Genomic DNA, 19,687 nt, shown 5'->3' with positions numbered 1-19,687 from the left:
TTCCACTACTGCCCTGCATCAAGAAAGTTTTCTCATGTGGACTTAACAGGTGCTTCTCGGCCAATAAGGTACAGTTAGCGGACAGTTCCAGTTTTCCCAGTGGGCAAAATCAAGCCTGTTTTAATTCCCTAAAGGTTTTAAAAGCCTTTCTGAAGGGAACCTTCCTTTTAAAATACCCTTTGTTGGGATGTGGTTCCTCTCAGGGCATTACTTTCATGCTTCAGGCTTTAACTCAAGCTCCTTTTCAATCCGCAGCTACAGCAGACTTAAAATATCTCTTGGAAAACTCTCTTTCTGGTGGCTGTTACTTATGCAAGGAGGAATTTGGAAATGCAAGCATTATCCTGTAAACATCTCTATATGGTATTCCATAAGGACTGAGTGTCCTTGAGAATGGATCCAAACATTCTCCCAAGTTGGCATCTGAAATGAGCCTTACACTATCAATCTGCCAGTATTGTTCTCAAACTTTTCTAACAAAAGAGAATATACTGTGGATTTGCTAGATGATCAGCAGCAACTCTGGTTTTATTTATATAGGACTAAGGATATTAGAAAATCTGACCAGTTTTTCATTGCTTTCTGTAAAGCATAAATTGGTCAAAGTGCATCGAAAGTCACTCTGTCTAGATGGCTTTTTGAATATATAATGTTTGTATATGAAAAGCTGGGATTATCTTTATCTAACAAACCAAAGACTCATTCTACAAGGACAGTAGATACATGTCCTTCTATTCTACTGTTGCAGCATTCATAACGAGAGGTTCCCTGCCTAGGGTGACCCGACATCCAACCAATATACCAAAGCATTTTACTACTTACAAGTATGTGGTGCGTCACACGTATGCTTCTTGCGAACCTAGGGCATAAAAGTGATGTCCACATGTACTATCCTTAGAACTTCTCTGCTGCCAGTCCGAACTCCATCTTCTGTCGTCGGTCTGCTTGCCCAAGAGGTTTGCTTGTGTATCAAACCATTTCAGATATGTGCCCCATTGGGGTTTCTTTTTTCCTTTTGCTACTGCTTTTGTGTAAGGTTTTTTTCATTTCATCCAAGAAAGGCAAATGCCAGTGTGGGCGATAGCCTCCACATAAGGATAGTTACGAGCAGTGCTTGTTTTGTTTAGAGCCTGCTCACAATAATAAATCTTGTTCCATTTGTCAGGCCTTTGTGCCAAAGACATTACGTAGTCTGCTTTCATCTCTGGCTGTTTACCTTGAGAATCAGCTTCTAAAACACTTAGCAAAAGACGTTATGGAGGGAACATCTGAGCCTGAGGTTGAGTTGTCTTTGAAGAGAAAGGTCAAAATGCCTGGGTCTGACTCTTCTGCTACTCCTCCTATATTGGACGTCTCTCTTGAGGCTGATAAAGGCCCAGAAATATGTCCGGTGCTTGGGTTGGATTCGTCGGCTGGGACCGCTTCAGAGGCCACCATGGATCCCACTGCAGGCATGTCCTTGGAGACTGTGTAGATGTCTGTTTCAGATGCTCAGGGGGAACCTGGACTCATTATCACTGAAGGCCTTAGGGGGATCCCTCAAATTTTGGTTAGGGGGGAAATTCTGACTACAGTATAGAGTGTAGGCCAGCATCGAGCCCTTCCACCTTTCATGAGGTGGATGTACAGTTAAAAAAGAAGCAAAAGACTAAACCTCTTTCTGCTTCCAGAGACCCTCAAAGTGAATGGCAAAATTTTACCCAGGGCTTATTTATTACCCTTATGGCTTTAAGGCACCATTTGAGTGTCTCTGTCCCTTCTCCGCCTTGGACATCTTCTGCTCAGAAGAGAGTTAGAGAACAGGAATCTTCTGAGGATGAAGTATCTTCAGATGATGAATCCTTAGCATATTCCACCTAGATTTCATCTCCTTTGGAGCAGGCATCTCTGGAAGAGGAATCTAATGGCACAGAATCTCCTATAGAAGAGTTTACTATTGGGGAAACTATTGCTAAAAATGAGAGAATTTTTCAAGTTAGATTGCTCACAGGTTTCAGATGTGCAGAAGAGATATGAGCTCTTACAAATGAAGTCTCCTTCCCCTTCTGTTTTACAACCAGTTTTGCCTGCTTTACTGGATGCATTCTGTCCAGATTCACAGTCCCCTGTACCTAAGAAGCCAGGCAACTTTTATAAAGTGCCAGAGGACAGCAAATTTCTTTTCAGGTGCCCTTCAGCTGACCCTGCTGTGGTGTCTTTGTCTTCAGATAAACCCTCCAGACTATTGCCGTCCACTTCCCTTCTTCCTTCTGATAAGAAGAGCAGGACTATGGAAAGGCTGGGCAAGAAGGTCTACACCTCTGCCACCCTATCTTTCCATGCTATTAAGTACAAAACTCATATAACTAGATATGTTTTAGCTCTCCTTTCCCAGGCCACTCAAGTTATTTTGACCTTCCAGATTCAGAAGGGGACGACACATGCCTTGTCCGTGTTAGCGGCTTCTTCTCGGGTAGCACGCCATTCCTTTTAAGTGCATTTGAGGAGGTATTCTTGGTTAAGGCTTCAACCATTAAGTTAATGGATGCTCCTCTAGATAATAATGCTTTGTTTGGTACTGCTGCTGTTGATTTGTTTAAGTCTTTGCAGGAGAAAGGTAAGGAGTTGCAAGATTTGAAACATTTTTTTGTCTCACCTGTGCCAAGGTTTCACAGAAACTATCTTTCCAGGGCATGTTTTGTTCGTAAACAGGCTCTCTCAACCACATCTAAGAATAAGAAGGGTGGTTCGAGAGCTCCATCAGCTAAGGTTTCTCAGGCCGCTCCTGCACAGATGCAGCCTCTTCCTGACAAACCAGGTAGTCTGTGACTACATTACTTGCCACAGCCTTATTCCTGTTTCCCTTCGTCTTTCTCTCTCTCTCTTCCAGTTTGGGAAAACATTACTCAGGATACATGGGTTCTTTCCATTATTCAACAAGGGTATTTCATGGCCTAGAAATCTCTTCCTTCATTCATGGGCATTCCTCAGCCACCTCAGGAGCAGCTGCAATTCTTCCCAAAGGTGCTTCAGGAATTGCTGAATCAGGGAACAGTTTAGGAGGTTCCACTGGCCCACAGAGGAAGAGGGGTTTATTCCAGAATGTTTCTTGTGCTCCGAAAGGACGGTCCTTAGAGACCATTTCTGGATCTTTCACACTTCAGCATGTTCCTGAAGTTCCTTATTTCCACATGTCTTCAGACTTTATTCCCTCTCATTCTTCCTCAGCGTTTCATAGCCTCACTGGAGATCAAGGATGCCTGCCTTCACATTCCTATTCACCCCTTTTACAGGAAATGTTTGTGTTTCTCTGTTGATCCCTCACATTTTCAGTTCTCTGCTTTGCCCTTTGACCTTTCTGCTGTCCCAAGGATATTCACCAAATGCCTAGCTCCTGTAATTGCTTTCAGCAGGCTTCAAGGCATCTAAGTTTTCCCTTATCTGGATGATCTTCTGCTTCAGGCAGTCTCACCTGAGATCTTACTGCATTGTCTACACTTCGTCATTTCTCTTTTGCAAAGTTTGTGGTTCGTAATCAATTTCAAAACATTATCTCTCACTCCTTCTGAGGATCATGTTTTCTTGGGGTCCAGGATACAGACAGACCTTATGCTGGCATCTCTGCCTTCTCCAAAGGCTCTGTCCCTCATTTCTTTCTTCCAAAATCTTCTTCCTCTACACTCAGTTACAGCAAGGGAGTTCCTGAGACTTCTAGGTTTTATGGCATCAACTATTACAATGTTACCTCTGATCAAACTCCATACAAGGAAGTTTCAGTGGTACTTAAAATCAGTTCGGATGCAGCAAACACATCCACTAGACTTCTTGGTTCCTCTTCTTTCCTGTCTAAAGAAGGAACTTCATTGGTGGATTCAGCAGATGTCTCTGAACCCAAGCCTCCCTTTGCATCTTCTTCTTCCCTCTCAAGAGCTGTTTACAGATGCTTTAGATGTAGGTTGGGGAGCAGCCTTCGGCTCCTTGAATGTACGGTGGGATTTGGTCCCTTCCTCAGAGAAAGGAGCACAGCAATGTCAAAAAGATGAGAGAGCTTCAGCTGACTCTTCAGGTTTTTCTTCTTCTTTTCCTCCCAGGACCTCTCAAATTGTTTACAGACAATACCACAGTCCTGTAGTATGTGAACAAATGGGGGGGGGGGGATCTTATCTTCTGTACAGGTTAGCTGTCATGGCAAGGGAACTTGCAGTTCAATACCATGTCAGTCTTCAGGCAGTATACATCTCCTCCAGTCAGAATTATTTGGCAGACACTCTGAGCAGGTCCTTGACTCAATCCCATGAATGGACTCTTCACAGGGATGTGTTTCTGGACATTGCCCACCAGTGGGGTACTCCTCAAGTAGCAAGTGAAAGAATACAAAAGCTGGGTAAATGCCTGGTATACACCTCAAGCGAAAAAATGAAAAAAACAATGGTTAGACCACAGCTGAAGATATAAAAATGGAATTCTCCACGCCAGTAAATAAATCACTTGCAGCTTCACAGTAGTGCCCTTTATAAAACCAAAAGTTGTGACTGAGATGTAGTCAAAGTAGGAAACAATTCACTTGCAGTTTCACTCCAGCTGCCCTTTATTAAACAAAAGTAAGCGCTTTCACGATCTAAATCAACTGATCGCTTCTTCAGACTCATAAAAAACAGTTAAAACAATGATATTTAAAATATGTTTCAACCAATGAAAACACATATAGAGCTATGACATAGACTAATTAAAGTTACATACATCAGTATATCAATTTGCCTTGTATTCTGCATAAAATAAAATAAAATATGCATATAACAAACACATTTATGTAGTAATCCATATTATTCAGTGTTTTAGTGGTCTAGATTTTAAAAAAGGTTTCAAGGAAACAGCGTTGTTCAATCCAGGAGACCTATCTGCCTGAAGTAATAAAATCCATCTTTGTTCTTCTTCCTCTACCTTATTCCTTATATCACCTCCCCTCTTACTTTTGTTTATTATTTCTAAAACCATGAAATTAAAAATATGCTTCCTATCTTCTTCTTCCACATGTTTTGCTAAAGCACTTGTCTTTTTTATGTCTCTGAGGTGTTCAAGGATACGTTCCTTTAGACACCTATTGGTCTTGCCTATATAAAAGGCATGACATACAGTGCAGAAGCTGAAATAAACCAAGTTTTGTGTTCTACAGTCAGCATAAAAATCTATATCAATTATAAATCCTAGTATAGGATGTTTATATGTAGATTTATTATATAGATAATCACATGCTGTACAATTTCTGCAAGGAAAAGTCCCCTGCCTATCTGATTGTATCATTCCTTCATTGTTTCTAAATCTATAACAGAGCTGCCTTTTTAAAGATCTCTTGTTTCTAAAAGAAAAGCTGGGTCTGTCTTCTAGCAATTCTCTCAGATCAGGATCTGATAATAAAATATTCCAATTCTTCTCAAAAATATTGCAGAACCTTCTGATGTCACTCGAATAAGTTGTGGGGAATCTAACTTTAGAATCATGGGTTCCTTGCTTTTGACTTTTTCTATAGTATTTGAAAAGAACGGTTTGCATCTCCCATCCCTATTTTCAATAGTATATTTAGAGCTTTCATTTATGTCTTTATTTACTATAGCCTCTATTTAAAAGGTCTTTCTCTAGTATAGTCATTGTCTCCACAAAGCCTTCGTCTGTATTATGTAAGCGGCTTATTCTCATATGTTGTCCTTTTACTACATTTTTGTGTACAAATGTTGGGTGCATACTATTCTTGGGAGATGCAAACCGTTCTTTTCAAATACTATAGAAGAAGTCAAAAGCAAGGAAGGCCATGATTCTAATAGGTGTCTAAAGGAACGTATCCTTGAACACCTCAGAGACTTAAAAAAGACACAAGTGCTTTAGCAAAACATGTGGAAGAAGAAGATAGGAAGCATATTTTTAATTTCATGGTTTTAGAAATAATAAACAAAAGTAAGAGGGGAGGTGATATAAGGAATAAGGTAGAGGAAGCAGAACAAAGATGGATTTTATTACTTCAGGCAGATAGGTCTCCTGGATTGAACAACGCTGTTTCCTTGAAACCTTTTTTAAAATCTAGACCACTAAAACACTGAATAATATGGATTACTACATAAATGTGTTTGTTATATGCATATTTTATTTTATTTTATGCAGAATACAAAGCAAATTCATATACTGATGTATGTAACTTTAATTAGTCTATGTCATAGTTCTATATGTGTTTTCATTGGTTGAAAACACATTTTAAATATCATTGTTTTAACTGTTTTTTATGAGTCTGAAGAAGCGATCAGTTGATTTAGATCGCAAAAGCGCTTACTTTTGTTTAATAAAGGGCAGCTGGAGTGAAATTGCAAGTGAATTGTTTCCTACTTTGACTACTACATCTCAGTCACAACTTTTGGTTTTATAAAGGGCACTACTGTGAAGCTGCAAGTGATTTATTTCCTGGCGTTGAGAATTCCATTTTTATATCTTCAGCTGTGGTCTAACCATTGTTTTTTTCATTTTTTACTCCTCAAGTAGATCTATTTGCCTCCACTTTGAACAGACAACTTCCTCAGTTTTGTGCCAGTCCCAGCTCCTCTGGTTTGGAAAGTGGATGCCCTATCAGTTTCTGGGAAGGGGATGTTTCTTTCTCATTCTGAAAGTCCTGTTCAACATTCAGCAGAACAAACCAAAAATCTTACTGTTGACTCTCTTTTGGCCAAGACAGCATTGGATCCCTCCTCTTCTGCATTTAGCCAAGGGCAGTCAAGACAAAGGATCTGTCATTCATCCACACCTGTCTCCATCTGACTGTGCATGATAGCGTTTTGATTCCTTTCAGACATCTTTTCTCTGAGAAGGTGCTTAAGGTTCTGCAGGAGACCAGAAACCCGATACTAGGAAATCCTGCTTATCCAAATTGAGGAGGTTTTCTGTTTCGTGTCTTTCACGTAACCTGGATCCTCTAACCCTGGATATCCCAGTGGATGTCCTTCTATTCTGATGTTGCAGTATTCATAACCGTAGGGAGTTGCTTCTTGCAGCGCCACCGTCCCGCCAGTATACCAAAGTCTTAGTCCAGGTGGGTACGTGTGACGTCTGTTACCAGGGCCCATAAACCATTAGGTATGAAAGTGACATCTGCACGTACTCTCATCAGAATTTTTCTGCCGCAATGATCATCGGAGGCCCATTTGCCAGTTCCACTTCTGCATCGCATTTTTTCAGACCGAATTCCAGATTGTTAAAGACCAGACGACCATGTTTGACCATTGCAGATAGGTGCCTGGTGGGGTTTTCTTACTTATTTTACTTACTGTTTAGACTTGCATGTCAGCTAGGAAAATGAAGTGTGCTTGTGAGAGACAAATTCCTCATAAGGACACACAAGTGTGTTTTTTGTCTAGGCGAGGCCCACGACCATACATCCTGTTTGATTTGTAAGTCGTTTGTCCCCAAGATTCTAAGTTGCCGATTAGCGGCTTTGAATCTTTATCTTGAGAACCAAAGACTCAGACACTTGGTGTTAGACATGGAGGGAGGAGTAGGTCCTTCTGACGAGCCAACTCAGAAGAAGGCGAAAAAAGTTAGGCTCGAATCCCAGGCTGTGCCTCAGGCATCTGAACAGGCTCTAGAGATGATTGAAGCCCCCGAGTCCATTCAGACGACTGTTACCAAAGCAGGCCCGGGAACCTTAATGGAAGCCGGGGTGCTGGATACTGAATGTACGTCTGCTGAGGTAATTCAGCCGTCAGAGTCTGATGGCGGAGGGGGAACCACGGCTCGTATTCTCAGAAGCCCCTGCTCCTCCTATTCATGCTAGGCCGACGTCCGCTTCTCTTCTGACTGATCCTACAACCCCCTTGAAAAGGAAATGAAAATCCAAGCACTCTGAACCCCCATAAATGCTTGGCTGGGAATTTTTCTCTCAAAGTCTGTTTAAGGCCTTTCAGGTATTACAATCACAGCAACCTCCCCCTACTCTCACTCCTCAACCAACCCATGTGTCTGAGGAAGATTACTCATCTTCTGAAGACTCCTTCTCCTATGAAACATAAATTGAATCCCCCAAGGAATTCATTACTCCATAAGAGGAGGACTCTATTTCTCCTGAATCCCCAGGAGAAGAATTCAGCTTTGGCGATACTGTCTCCCTCATGAGGGAACATTTTAACTGGCAGGCCTCTGAGGTTTCAAAATCCAAGAAAAGGTACTTTGAATTTTTGCAAATGGAACAGCCATCTCCCTCAGCTGTGCCTCCCTTACTGCCTGCTTTTCAGGATGCCTTTCTAGCTGCTTCACAGTCTCTTGACTCCCAACTCCCAGCAGCTAAATGACCTGATCAATTTTACAGGGTCCCCAAGACACACAGTTTCTTTACAAGAACCCTCCTGCAGATCCAGCTGTTATAGCTGTTTCTGCGGATAAGACATCCAGACAGCTACCTTCTACTGCTCTTTATCCAACTGACAGTAAATTTATGGACAGGACAGGTAAAAAGGTATACCTTCTCCACTCTGGCCATTAGGGCTCTGAACTACCAAACCCACATGGCAAGGTATGTACTTGACACCATTTTAAAAGCCTCTACCCTTCTGTCTGAGTTTCAAGATTCCCCTACCAGAGCACAACTAAATTCACTTCTCTCCAGAGCATCTCAAGTGATCAGGCACTCTATTAAGTGCAGCCATGATGCTATGGAAGCTTCATCCAAAGCTGCTGCTTCTGGATCAGTGCTTCGACATTACTCCTGGGTATGGCTACAGCCCCTCCCCATGGATGTTCAAACTAAACTTCTGGATGCACCCTTAGACAATAAGGCCCTTTTCGGGCAAGCTTCTGCTGAGCTTCTCAAATCCCTCAAAGAGATCGGTAAAGAGTTACAGAACTTCAAACACCTTCTGGTGTCCCCTATTCCTAGATATCATAGGAATTATCCTCAGAAACCCTCCTTTGTTAGAAGGTAATCCTTTCATTCAGCAGCACAATCAAAGGGATGTAGACAGCAGAGGAAGACTTCTACTCCCAGATTTCCCTTGAGCTCCTCTACCACACCCTTTTGGAGCAAGCCTGAACAATCCAGGCCTCCTCCAGTGTGACTCACCCCTTCTGCATCCAGCAACACCCTTATCCCTTCGACTCACCCTCTCCCTTCCCTCCTGGCAGAGATTAACAACAGAACAATGGGTCCTCTCCATCATCTACAGAGGATATTTACATGACTTGGGATTCCTCAACCACCAAAAAAAAACAAATCCACCTGTTCCCACCCATCATTCATCAACTTCTTAATCAAGGCACCATAGAACCAGTACCCACCTCTCAAAGGAACACAGGTTTTTATTCCAGAATGTTCCTGGTACCAAGGAAAAAGGGTCCTTGGAGACCTATTCTGGATCTGTCCTTTGTCAGCCTCTTGCTCCACATACCCAGTTTCAGAATGATCACCTTACCACTTCTCTTGCCTCTAATCCCCTCCCAGGCATTCATGGCAGCTCTAGATCTCAAGGATGCCTACCTCCACATCCCCATTCATCCAGATTACAGGAAATTCCTCAGATTTTCAGTACGCTCCTGTCATCTTCACTTCTCTGTATTGCCTTTTGGTCTCTCCACTGCCCCAAGAGTGTTTACAAAGTATTCAGCCCCCTTCATTGCTCATTGCAGGACCCAGGGTATACAAATATACCCATACTTAGACAACCTACTCATCCTGCATCAAGACCACAAACTCCTACTCCATTTACAACAGGTGTTGAATGCCTTCTCTCTTCTGGGATTAGCGATAAATGTAGAAAAATATCACCTGATTCCCTCACAGGACATGATTTTCCTGGGGTGCAGACTCTGCACAGACTGCATGAAGGTCTTCATCCCAGACCAAAGGATTCAGGAGCTCTGTCTGTACTTCAGTCACATCCTTACCCAAACCACCCTGACAGCTCGGGAATTCCTGAGATTGTTAGGCCACATGGCATCCCTTATACCCATGCTGCCTTTGGCAAGACTCCGCATGCTCAAAATTCATTGGATGTTAAAAAACCTATGGACCCAACATTCCCAACCCTTGGACTCTCCACTTCCACTTCTGCTATGCCTGAAAAAGGAGATCCACTGGTGGACGTCTGCAGTGCAGACCAACCTAGGGACCCACCTTCAGATTTCAGCACCACTACAACAGCTGTCCACAGAGGCTTCAGATCTGGGCTGGGGTGCAGTGTTACAAACAAACCAACAACACCTCTCAGTACAAGGAAAATTGTCTACTCTAAGGGTAAAAGACCACATCAACATGTGGTACATAAGCAAGGGGGGACCAGGGCCTACCCCCTATGCAGCCTGACCATCCAGATATGGAATCTAGCCGCTTCTCTCAGGGTCCACGTATTAGCCATGTATATCCCCTCAGCACAGAATGTTATGGCAGACACACTCAGCAGAACCTCAGCCCCCTCTCACGAATGGATGCTTCAGAGAGAGGTTTTCCTAGACTTGATACACAGGTGGGGTATTCCACAAGCAGACCTATTTGCCTCCCCATTAAACAGGCAGATGCCCAACCTTTGCATAAGGAACCCACATCCACAAGCTTAGAAAGTGGATGCTTTCTCCTTCTCATGGGGGGATGTACCTGTATGCCTTTCACTCTAATCCAAAAAGTCATCCCAGATTAGGACCCTCCTGGTCAAACCTCACAGGCACTACTGTATGCGGCAAAACAGTTCTGATGAGGGTACGTGCATACGTCACTTTTATAACTAACGTCGGTTTATGGCCCTGGTAAACGTACCCTCCTGGTCTAAGACTTTGGTATACTGGCCGGACGGTAGTGCTGCAAGCAGCAACTCCCTACTGTTATGAATACTGCAACATAGAAGAGAAGGACATCTGCGGTTATGGTAAGTTCTTACACAACTATTCTTTCTATCTTATTTGTGTGAATCCCTCAATGGTGGGTTGGCTTACTCCTCTGTCAAGATCCACTTGCCAGTTATTTCTGCTCATCTGCCTTTATCTCCTCCTTTAGCCTCTACATTTGAGGCTAAACAATTCCTCAAAGGCTTCCTTCACATTAGACCTCCCAGGAAGCCTGTTCCTCCTCCGTGGGATCTTAACTTTGTTTTGGAAAAACTGACTTTGGCTCCTTTTCAGCTTGTGGCTTCAGCTTCCTTGCAGCATTGTACTTGGAAGACTGTGTTGTTGTTAGCTTTGACTTCAGCCAGGCGGGTGTCTGAGCTTCAAGCCCTTATGGCTACTCCTTCTTTTTTGTTTTTTTCATAAGGAGAGAATGTCCTTGCATACTGACCCCTCTTTCTTGCCCAAGGTTATGTAGGAGTCGTCACTTAATCAATCTATTTATTTGCCCAATTTTTCTCTTCTCCACTATCTGCTAGTGAGAATGTGCTACATACCTTGGATGTGCATAGACAACTCAGATTTTATTTGGATAAGATTAAGGCTATTAGGAAATTTGATCAGCTTTTTGTTTCTTTTCATCCCAGGTCAATGGGATTGTCTGTTTTTAAGCAGACTATTTCTTCTTGGATTTCTAAGGCTATTTTCTTCTGTTATGTTTTTCATGGTAAGAGCCTTCCTTTTTCTGTTAAGTCTTGTTCATGTAGGGCTGTGGCATTTTCTGGTGTTTTTTTTCAAGGATTTCGATACTAACTCCATTCTTGAAGCAGCTACTTGGACTTCTGTACATACCTTTACCAAACATTACAAGTTAGATGGAATTTCCAGATCTAGAGCTAGCTTTGCTAGAGCCATTCTTCATGTTTTTTTATTTATTTTTTTTTTAGGGAGTTCTACTGGTCCTTCCTCCTCTCACATTTCTTCCTGAGCTTTCGTATTCTCCCGCATGTTACGAATAGTGCAACTTTTCTTTTGAATGTACAGCTTATGTCTTTTATTCCTTGGACTGGTGTTCCTCCTGGGGCATTCAGTTCTGAGGATGGTACGTGCAGACATCGCTTTTATGCCATACGTTCACGAGGAGCATATGTGCGATGTACCACATACTTGTAAGTAGTAAAAGGCTTTGGTATACTGGCCGCACGTCAGGTCACCCTAGACAGTGAATCCCTCATGTTATGAATACTGCAAAAGTAAAGAGAAGGACATCTATCATTATGGTAAGATTTTGCACACCTATACTTTCTGCTTTTATGGGCAGGGTCCCTATTGATGGAATTTGTGTTGCAGTTACTTGGTCTACTATTCACACTTTTGTGTCTCAATGCAAGTAGGATGTACAGTCAAAATCTAGTACATCCTTTGGCTCCATCAATCTCAGGAAAATCCCTTCTTGATATTTCCCAGGTGTCTTGGTGGAATCTGTCCCAAAGATTCAATCAAATGAAAACAGACAACACTGAATATGAAAATTATGTACTTACCTTAACACTAGATCCATGTTGTCTTGTTTTTGTCCAGTTCACCTGCGCTCCCTTCATCCATCCCCCAGTGTAAATTGTCCTTTTTTGCTCCTCTCATTTGGTTGGACCTGATGAGGGGCCTTGTTCTTGGACAAACCTGGTGATTGATGTTCCTCATACTATTGCCATAATACTTATTCCATCTTGTAGGCAGGCATGTATATGCTGATTGAAAGATAATTTTCCGTTATGAGCAGACAAAAGTAATCTGTGGTATTTTGGGGGAACAAGAGGAAGTTATGGATAGGGAGAGTCGGAGCCCCAGACCCAAGACTTCTGAAAGGCTGTGAGGTTGGATCTGATAACCCAAAGGTTGAAATGGACAAAAACAAGACAACACTAATCTAGCATTACGGTAAGTGCATAACTTTTGTGTAATTGCCTTGTTTTGTAGCAGAAAAGGCACACCTCTAACAGAATGAGTGAATGGAAAAGTAGATGTAGACTACACAAAAACAAGATAATTAATCATTACTATTTTTTAAAACGAGAAGTTGTTCCCAGTTGTGTGATTTAGTGTGATGGAGCTCTGACTACACCCCAGACTGGTTTGCTTTAATTAGCAACCTGGGTACTGGAGGAGTGAGCCTAAGAGGGATGAGAATGAGCAACAAATACTTACATGTCCTGACTACAGGAGTGCCAGTACAGTGCAAGGACTTGGACATGCAAGCCTGGCCTCTTAGATATATAGAAAAGACTGCACTTGCAGCAGCTTGATAGATCCAGGGATTGAACTGTGCCTATCAAAAAAGGGGAGTGCTATTAGGAGCATATAAATCTCCTAACATCCCATGCGATGATGGTCACTATCTCTGGTTCTTGTCTTTCTTCATGGAATCTCCTTATGCTGGAAGCAGTGAAGAATGAAAGGGCTAGCTGGATGGATATATTGATAGTTGTGTGTATGTGTGTGGATGGTTGGGGCATGACCTAATAGTATAAAATTTAGACTAATCACAATTGCTTTTGGTATCATCGAAACCCAATTTTCATTTCTGCCCACAGTCATCCTTTAATTTATTTCAGTAGTGGAAAATGTAACTTATCAAAGATCAGCTTTTTGAGGATTGCAGTTTTTTTTTGTTTTTGTGAGAAGCAGTCTTCATACTTAGAATTTAATCTTTGATTGTGAAGATTTTCCAAGAAGACTTGCCAACAGTCTTGGGTTTGTGAGTGAATGTCACCTGTGAGTGAATATCACCTGTAGCTGGATTTAAGATGGTTTTACATTTTTTTCCATAGGTCAGCAATCCAGTGCCACTTCATCTTCAACAGGGACTGCTGCTACGACTACAAGTGGCTTTCCTCAGCATTTAACTTACAATTCTTATGTTCTTAAACAGACACCCCAGGTTGGTGCATCAGTAATTGATAATGTTTTGCTTTTTGGTAAATTTGAAAACTTTAATCACTTTCACAACTGGCAGATACTTATTATGTGTAGATTATTCATGTTTGCAGATTCATTTAGACTGTTGGCTTCTGAAAACCCTTTCTTAGTTAATTTTCAGCTGTAGGTTTTTGAGCAACAGTTGTGTCAAAGAATACATTTTGAATAATTAATAAAGTTTTTATTGTTGCACTACAGCTGCAGCTTTTGATAAAGGTACATAAATCAGCCTTTCTAGTTTAACTGACATTTTCTTATGGAATGCCTTGCCTTCGTTAGATTTTACCTTTCCCAGTAGTTGAAGGAAATGGCTTATAAGAAAGGCCTGTCATTTTGCTTAAACCTTCAAGGATATAGATGGGGAGCTCTTGGCAGAGGCTTAGTCTAATATGTGGACATTTGTTCATAAGTAGGTACTAGGCTATAGGCCCAAGAGCCTACATAAGCCTAGCCAGCAAGGTTCCATAGCGTACGCCACCCAAGAAAGTTATTTTCCTGTGCCACTGTCCAGCAGAGACACAGAAGTGATCCCCGGGGTGTATTTCCTATTTCCCATCCACTCATCAAGATTTTTCTTGAAGAGTGCTAATGAAGAACTTTGCTTGACATAGATAGGTAGTTTGTTCCAGAGTGTAGGAAGTCTCTGGGACAGGAATCTATCCCTCCATCATGTCCTGTTTATTGTGGTGACAAGGTTTAGGCCCCTAGAGTGTGTAGCTCAGAGGGATTGGGATTTCTTTAGGTGTAGCATGTCCAACAGCTCTGGGTTTGACATAGCTTTGTATGTTTGGCAGAGATCACCTCAGAGTAGGCGAAATGCTACGGAGTAAAGCTGGAGTTTTTTTGTCATTTTATCTTATTTTTATTAAGCAAAGTTAAAACATTAGTGGCTGTCCTGCTCAGCACCTAATGTCTGAGGAATCAGGTGATTGCCTTGTGGCCATGTATAGTGTTTATTTGTAACAAAGAATCAGCACTTGTCTGTTAAGGTTTATAATCAAGTTTCTTACCTAGTGCCGACTAGCACAACTGCCTTATTACAAATTGTTCTGAAAGTCATTTTTCAAGGGCCAAGATCTCCATTGCAGACTTGAAGTACAGTCTGAGAAAATAGGAATATGTGTAAAATTAATTTTAGCAGAAATAATGGAAAGAACTGACATTGATGCGGCCCTTCAATGGATTCATCCTTTCCACCCATCCAGTCTGGCAGTGTTTCTGAACTGTCATGCATGAAGACGTGTGTGCTGCTTGCCAACACATGCAATGTTGTTATGCACCAGATACATAAATGTTCCTATTCCCAGAGTCCACCATTTTTTTCTGGGGCGCACACATTTTGGACAATGACCCCCTGATATTGTTCGTGAAGGTTTTGTATCCATTTACCATACAAATCTGAGTGCGTATCAGGTTACTCCTTATGTACTGCTTTGTAGGGTTGTATAATATTAAGCAGTTCCACAAGTATTAAAGGTTTAGCCCTGAGAGTTGATACTGGAGTGAGAAGCTTTTGGCCTGCCACATGACTAAAAGACGATGACAACTTTTGAGAGATTGCAAACCCCAGGTACTGATTGGAACATTGCCACTAAATCTAGAGTTTGGAGGAGAAGTCCAGGCTAGGCTCTGCAGAAGATAAATCTGGTTCTGTAAAGTCTTTTTTGTCTGAGCAGGTGCTAAGCTTGTTCTTGACTTGTCAGGGATTTGAGCCTGAACCAGTTCATTGCCTTTCTGAAAGATGAAGGGAATAATGGAGACATGGCCTCTTCTCTCATTTTTGGAAGTGTATTCTAGGTTACTGGCAAAAACAAAGGGGACATTCACACCTGTTGGATGTACAGAGAGGTATCAGACTCCTGTAAAAATGTATGAAATTGCTGGAAAGGGTGGTTCATAAATGAATATGCAGAGCAGTTGAAATGAAGGTGGGAAATGAGCAATTTGGATTCAAATCAGGATGCAATGCAGTTGACCTAGTGGCTGCAGTGAGACAGACCTTGGAGAAAGCAGTGGAGACAAGTCCAGCTTGTCCATTCCTAGAGTTGGAGAAAGCATATTACAAAGTCATGAGAAAGCCAATTTAAGCAGTTCTGCAGTGGTTCCAAGTCCCATGAACAGTGATATTAATATTGGCTGTATTCAGGGACCCAGTGACATAGATTAGCGTTTGGATTCAAAAGAGTGGTTTCTAGTGGAGGTGGAAGTTCATCAAGGTTCAGCTTTGAGCTCATACCTGCTCATAGTAGTGAAGGACTTGTCAACAGACTGTTCAGAGGTGAAAGATTAACAAAGCTTCTATATGCAGACAATGTGGCACTACAAGGAGACAGTGAGAGAACTTCAGCAAATGATATGGAGACTGGAATTCAGGAATAAAGGCACATAGGATGAAACTGAGTAGCAAATGGGGGAAATCGGAAGTTGAATATTGAGATAAAAGAGAAACTGGAGTAACAGGTATTTAATTCTGTTTTTATTTATGCTTTTGTTGACTGGGTTTGTCCCACTAGGCTAGTGGCATCTTTAGAAGAGACCTGAGGCAGTAATTATAAGTGTCATGGGATGTTGTACATCCAGCTGGGCTACCACCAACTCAGGCAGATGAAACCTCGGTTTAACAAGTCATCTGACTAATGTCACACATACAAATGCAGCACTCCAATTATGCTGTACTGCAGTCAGTAAAAGTATTGGAAAATGAATCCAAGGATATGCTGTGAGATCAGAAGCACAGTCTTCTGATCTTCCTGCACCAAAGGTAAATGTGCTACATGTTAAGTCACTGACACTGAGCTAGGAGAAGCCTCAATGAGCAAGTCAAAGCTAGAATCAGAGGTGCATGACAAAAAAATGCCAAAGAATATGTAAACTAAGATGTGCAAAATAGTGGTGTGACAAATGTTTCTGAAATCTGAACAGTGAAGGCAGAGCAGTTTAGGAAGATATTAGTAATGTAGAGAAAATGACTGGGATAGGAAGTTGGATGTACCTTATGGGACTTGTCAAGAAATTAGGACATCGGGCAGAAGCTAATGTAGCCCTAGGTCAAGGAGAACACTTTACAGTGGTTTGGACTAATGTAGGGACAAGCAGAAAGGACTTGGGCAAGGCAGGTTTGGGAGAGAGAGGAAGAAGTAAGAGGAGATTAGAACCTTTATCCAAGAGGTGTATGGACTCTGTGAGAGAAGAACTGCAACAGGCTGGTATGACTGTCAAAGAAGTTAGGATTCTGACTGTTAGTGGAGAAAGGTGGAGACTGTAGTTGCAACACCTCAGCCTACATGAAATAGAGAAAAGGGGACTGATGATGATTTCTGATTACTGGCACTTTGCAGCTGATTGGTCAACTGAAGTTTGAGATAGTACAGTTATGTAAGTAAACTTGCCATAGCAGTATATGTTCAAATAATGTCTGCTGAAGTAGCCTTAGTAATATGTGTTATGTTCTGCCTAGGATATAACAATTGGCCAGCTCTCAAAACTTCAGGGCACCTTCCATGCACCCAAATAGTCAGTCAACTCCAGATGAGCTGACTGAACAGACAGGTCTGAGCACCAAGCCATTCAGAGCTTACATGCCAACAAAGAGAGCGAGGCTGAGCCCTGAAAGAACAATGCTAGGAACAACAAAAATAAGTATCCACACCCTGGCATAAACAACACACCAAAAAACAAGGGGGGTGGAGGGAGGGAAGTGGCTGTTGCAGCATTGATCATTCAAATATCTACTTTTATGGTAAGATTATCTACACAACTGTACTGTATTCATAATATTGATCACTACTGCAGTAGCCTTATCTATATGGGAAGGTTACCTAGCTTGCTACATTTGGGAGGCAGAAGAAGAAGAGTCCAGGAGCCCCTGGAGAATGATTTGAGCGAAATCTGACCTGGACCTTCAAGAAGGAATTGAGCTTATAGTGCTTTGAAAAAGTATGTACAGAGTACCAAATTGCTGCTTGTAGTATACTTATAAAATCAAACTCTTTCCAAAAAGCTATAGATGAAACCAAGTCCCTGGTAGAGTGGGCCTTGTCCCTGCCCGGAATAGTTTTGTTGTGGTGAGTATAACAAAAGGTAACAGCCTGAGACAACCATTGAGAAATAGTCTGCTTTGACACAAGTTTTCCCTTCATCTTACTTTCACAAGAAATAAACAATTGATCCAAAGATCTGAAATGATAGTTCTGTCAAATAATACCAGAGTTGCCTGTGGAGATCCAAGGTATGGCTTATCCTTTCTCCCTCATTTTTATGTTCATGAAAAAAAGTAAACTCTGATACCATTTTACGCATAAAAGGATTAGTTCTCAAAGAAGCTCTCTCCCTGTACAAAATGAGACTCATCATAAGAGCTTGCAACTCGGATATCCTTTTTGCAGAGGTCAGAGCAATCAATAAAACTGTTTTCCATGTTAATAACCGTGTCAGCCAGGTTAGTTGATTCTAATGGAGCAACAGTTAATTTCTGTAACATAAAAAAATTAAGACCCTAAGGAAAGGCCACCAGTTTTCTTGGAGGCCTCTTATTCAAAATCTGTTGCAAAAACATTTTGACATGAGAAAGCATTGAAGAAGGAAGATCCATGGGTAGACGTGCTGAAATGGCCAGTAAAGGAACCTTGATGGAAGAGTTAGAAAGGCAATAGGATAGCCACTCTCACAAATATTGTAAAACCAGAGAATAACTAGCCCTGAAGGAGTGTTGGTGGTGCCAACTAGAAAACATTTATCGTTTTCTAATATATGATTTTCTAGTAGTAGGCTTTCTTGCATATTCTCAGTAAACAGATGCTTAAAGGAGTTAAGACTCTAATCCAGGCAGTCAGTTGAAGTTGTTTGGAGTTTGTTTCAAACACCCCTGATCTTTTGTGAGTAGATCCAGTCTGTGAGGAAGCTTGTGGTTATTGCCCCTGTCCGTTTCCAAAGGAAGGGAGAGCCACTGTTGTCTGGGCCGGAAGGAAGTCACCACACTGATCTTGGGGGATTCCTTCTGAATGTTCAGAATCCTGAATATCCATGGAAAGGATGGAGAAGCATACAGAAACATTCTTGTCCAAGGAAAAGAAAAGTCATCTCTTCTCCAGGCTTTCTTGCATCCATTACTGATTGATTTACTGCATATCAGCAAGTTAAATGGCATCAGAAATCTGTCTAGGGACAGGGATATGTTGCAGAGAATACCGCTGCTGTGACATAGACTCTCCATCCACAAAAAAGTTCATCCCTGTCCATTTTCAAGTGCAACTTAAATCTATGGATGAGAAATAGAAAATGTGTCCCATGATCACCCCCTGTACTACTAATGGACAGAGGAAGCTCCTAAATGCTTTATGCCATGCATGGGTCCCCTCAAATTATCTATGGTGTGATCTTAGATATTTTCGTTAAGAGTAAAATATAACTATCGACCATGGAATGGGTAAAGCCAATCTATAACCAAATGGGATAGGTTATTATGAGCATAGAAAGGGAAATTGGCTAGGCTTAAAATGGCCCGCAAAGGCAGCTAACCTAGTGCTTGCCAATGAACTTATAAGTCTTGGAACAGAATCTTGCCAGCTGATTATTCAGAGGGGAAGCAAGTAAGACTACGTCTAGAACTCTCATACATAGATCAAATCTTGGAAGACACCATAATCTAGTTTCCACTTGTTATGGTCTGCTCTTGTCCTTCTCAAATTGTATGCCACTTGGTTTTCTTCTAACGAATGCAGGATGCCTGTATATTGAGATTGTGCTGTGACGCTGTATGCCGAGCTAATATGGCTAGCCTGCAAAGGAGGTACAACCTGGTTCCCTCTTGTTCGATAATGTACCACAAGACTGTGATATTCCCTGCAATAACTTCAAGAGGTCCCTGGGAAAAAAGATGATTCAGAGATTT

At 41.7% G+C, this 19,687-nt stretch overlaps 1 protein-coding gene across 3 annotated transcripts in view; it reads left to right on the top strand.

Moving 5' to 3' along the window:
• YEATS2 (YEATS domain containing 2) overlaps window positions 1-19,687 on the top strand; it is a 1,703,429-nt gene that overhangs the window by 981,909 nt on the left and 701,833 nt on the right. For all 3 annotated transcript variants that reach the window (XM_044070010.1, XM_044070009.1, XM_044070008.1), the window contains one exon: window positions 13,650-13,759. In XM_044070010.1, coding sequence (XP_043925945.1) covers window positions 13,650-13,759 — 110 coding nt within the window. The remainder of the gene's footprint in view (window positions 1-13,649; window positions 13,760-19,687) is intronic.

This window comes from Protopterus annectens, chromosome 4.part1, assembly GCF_019279795.1.
Source record: "Protopterus annectens isolate FY-2018-M chromosome 4.part1, PAN1.0, whole genome shotgun sequence".
Classification (NCBI taxonomy): domain Eukaryota; kingdom Metazoa; phylum Chordata; order Ceratodontiformes; family Protopteridae; genus Protopterus; species Protopterus annectens.
The sequence above is the reverse complement of the archived record's forward strand: the minus strand, read 5'-3'. Positions and strand labels throughout refer to the sequence as shown.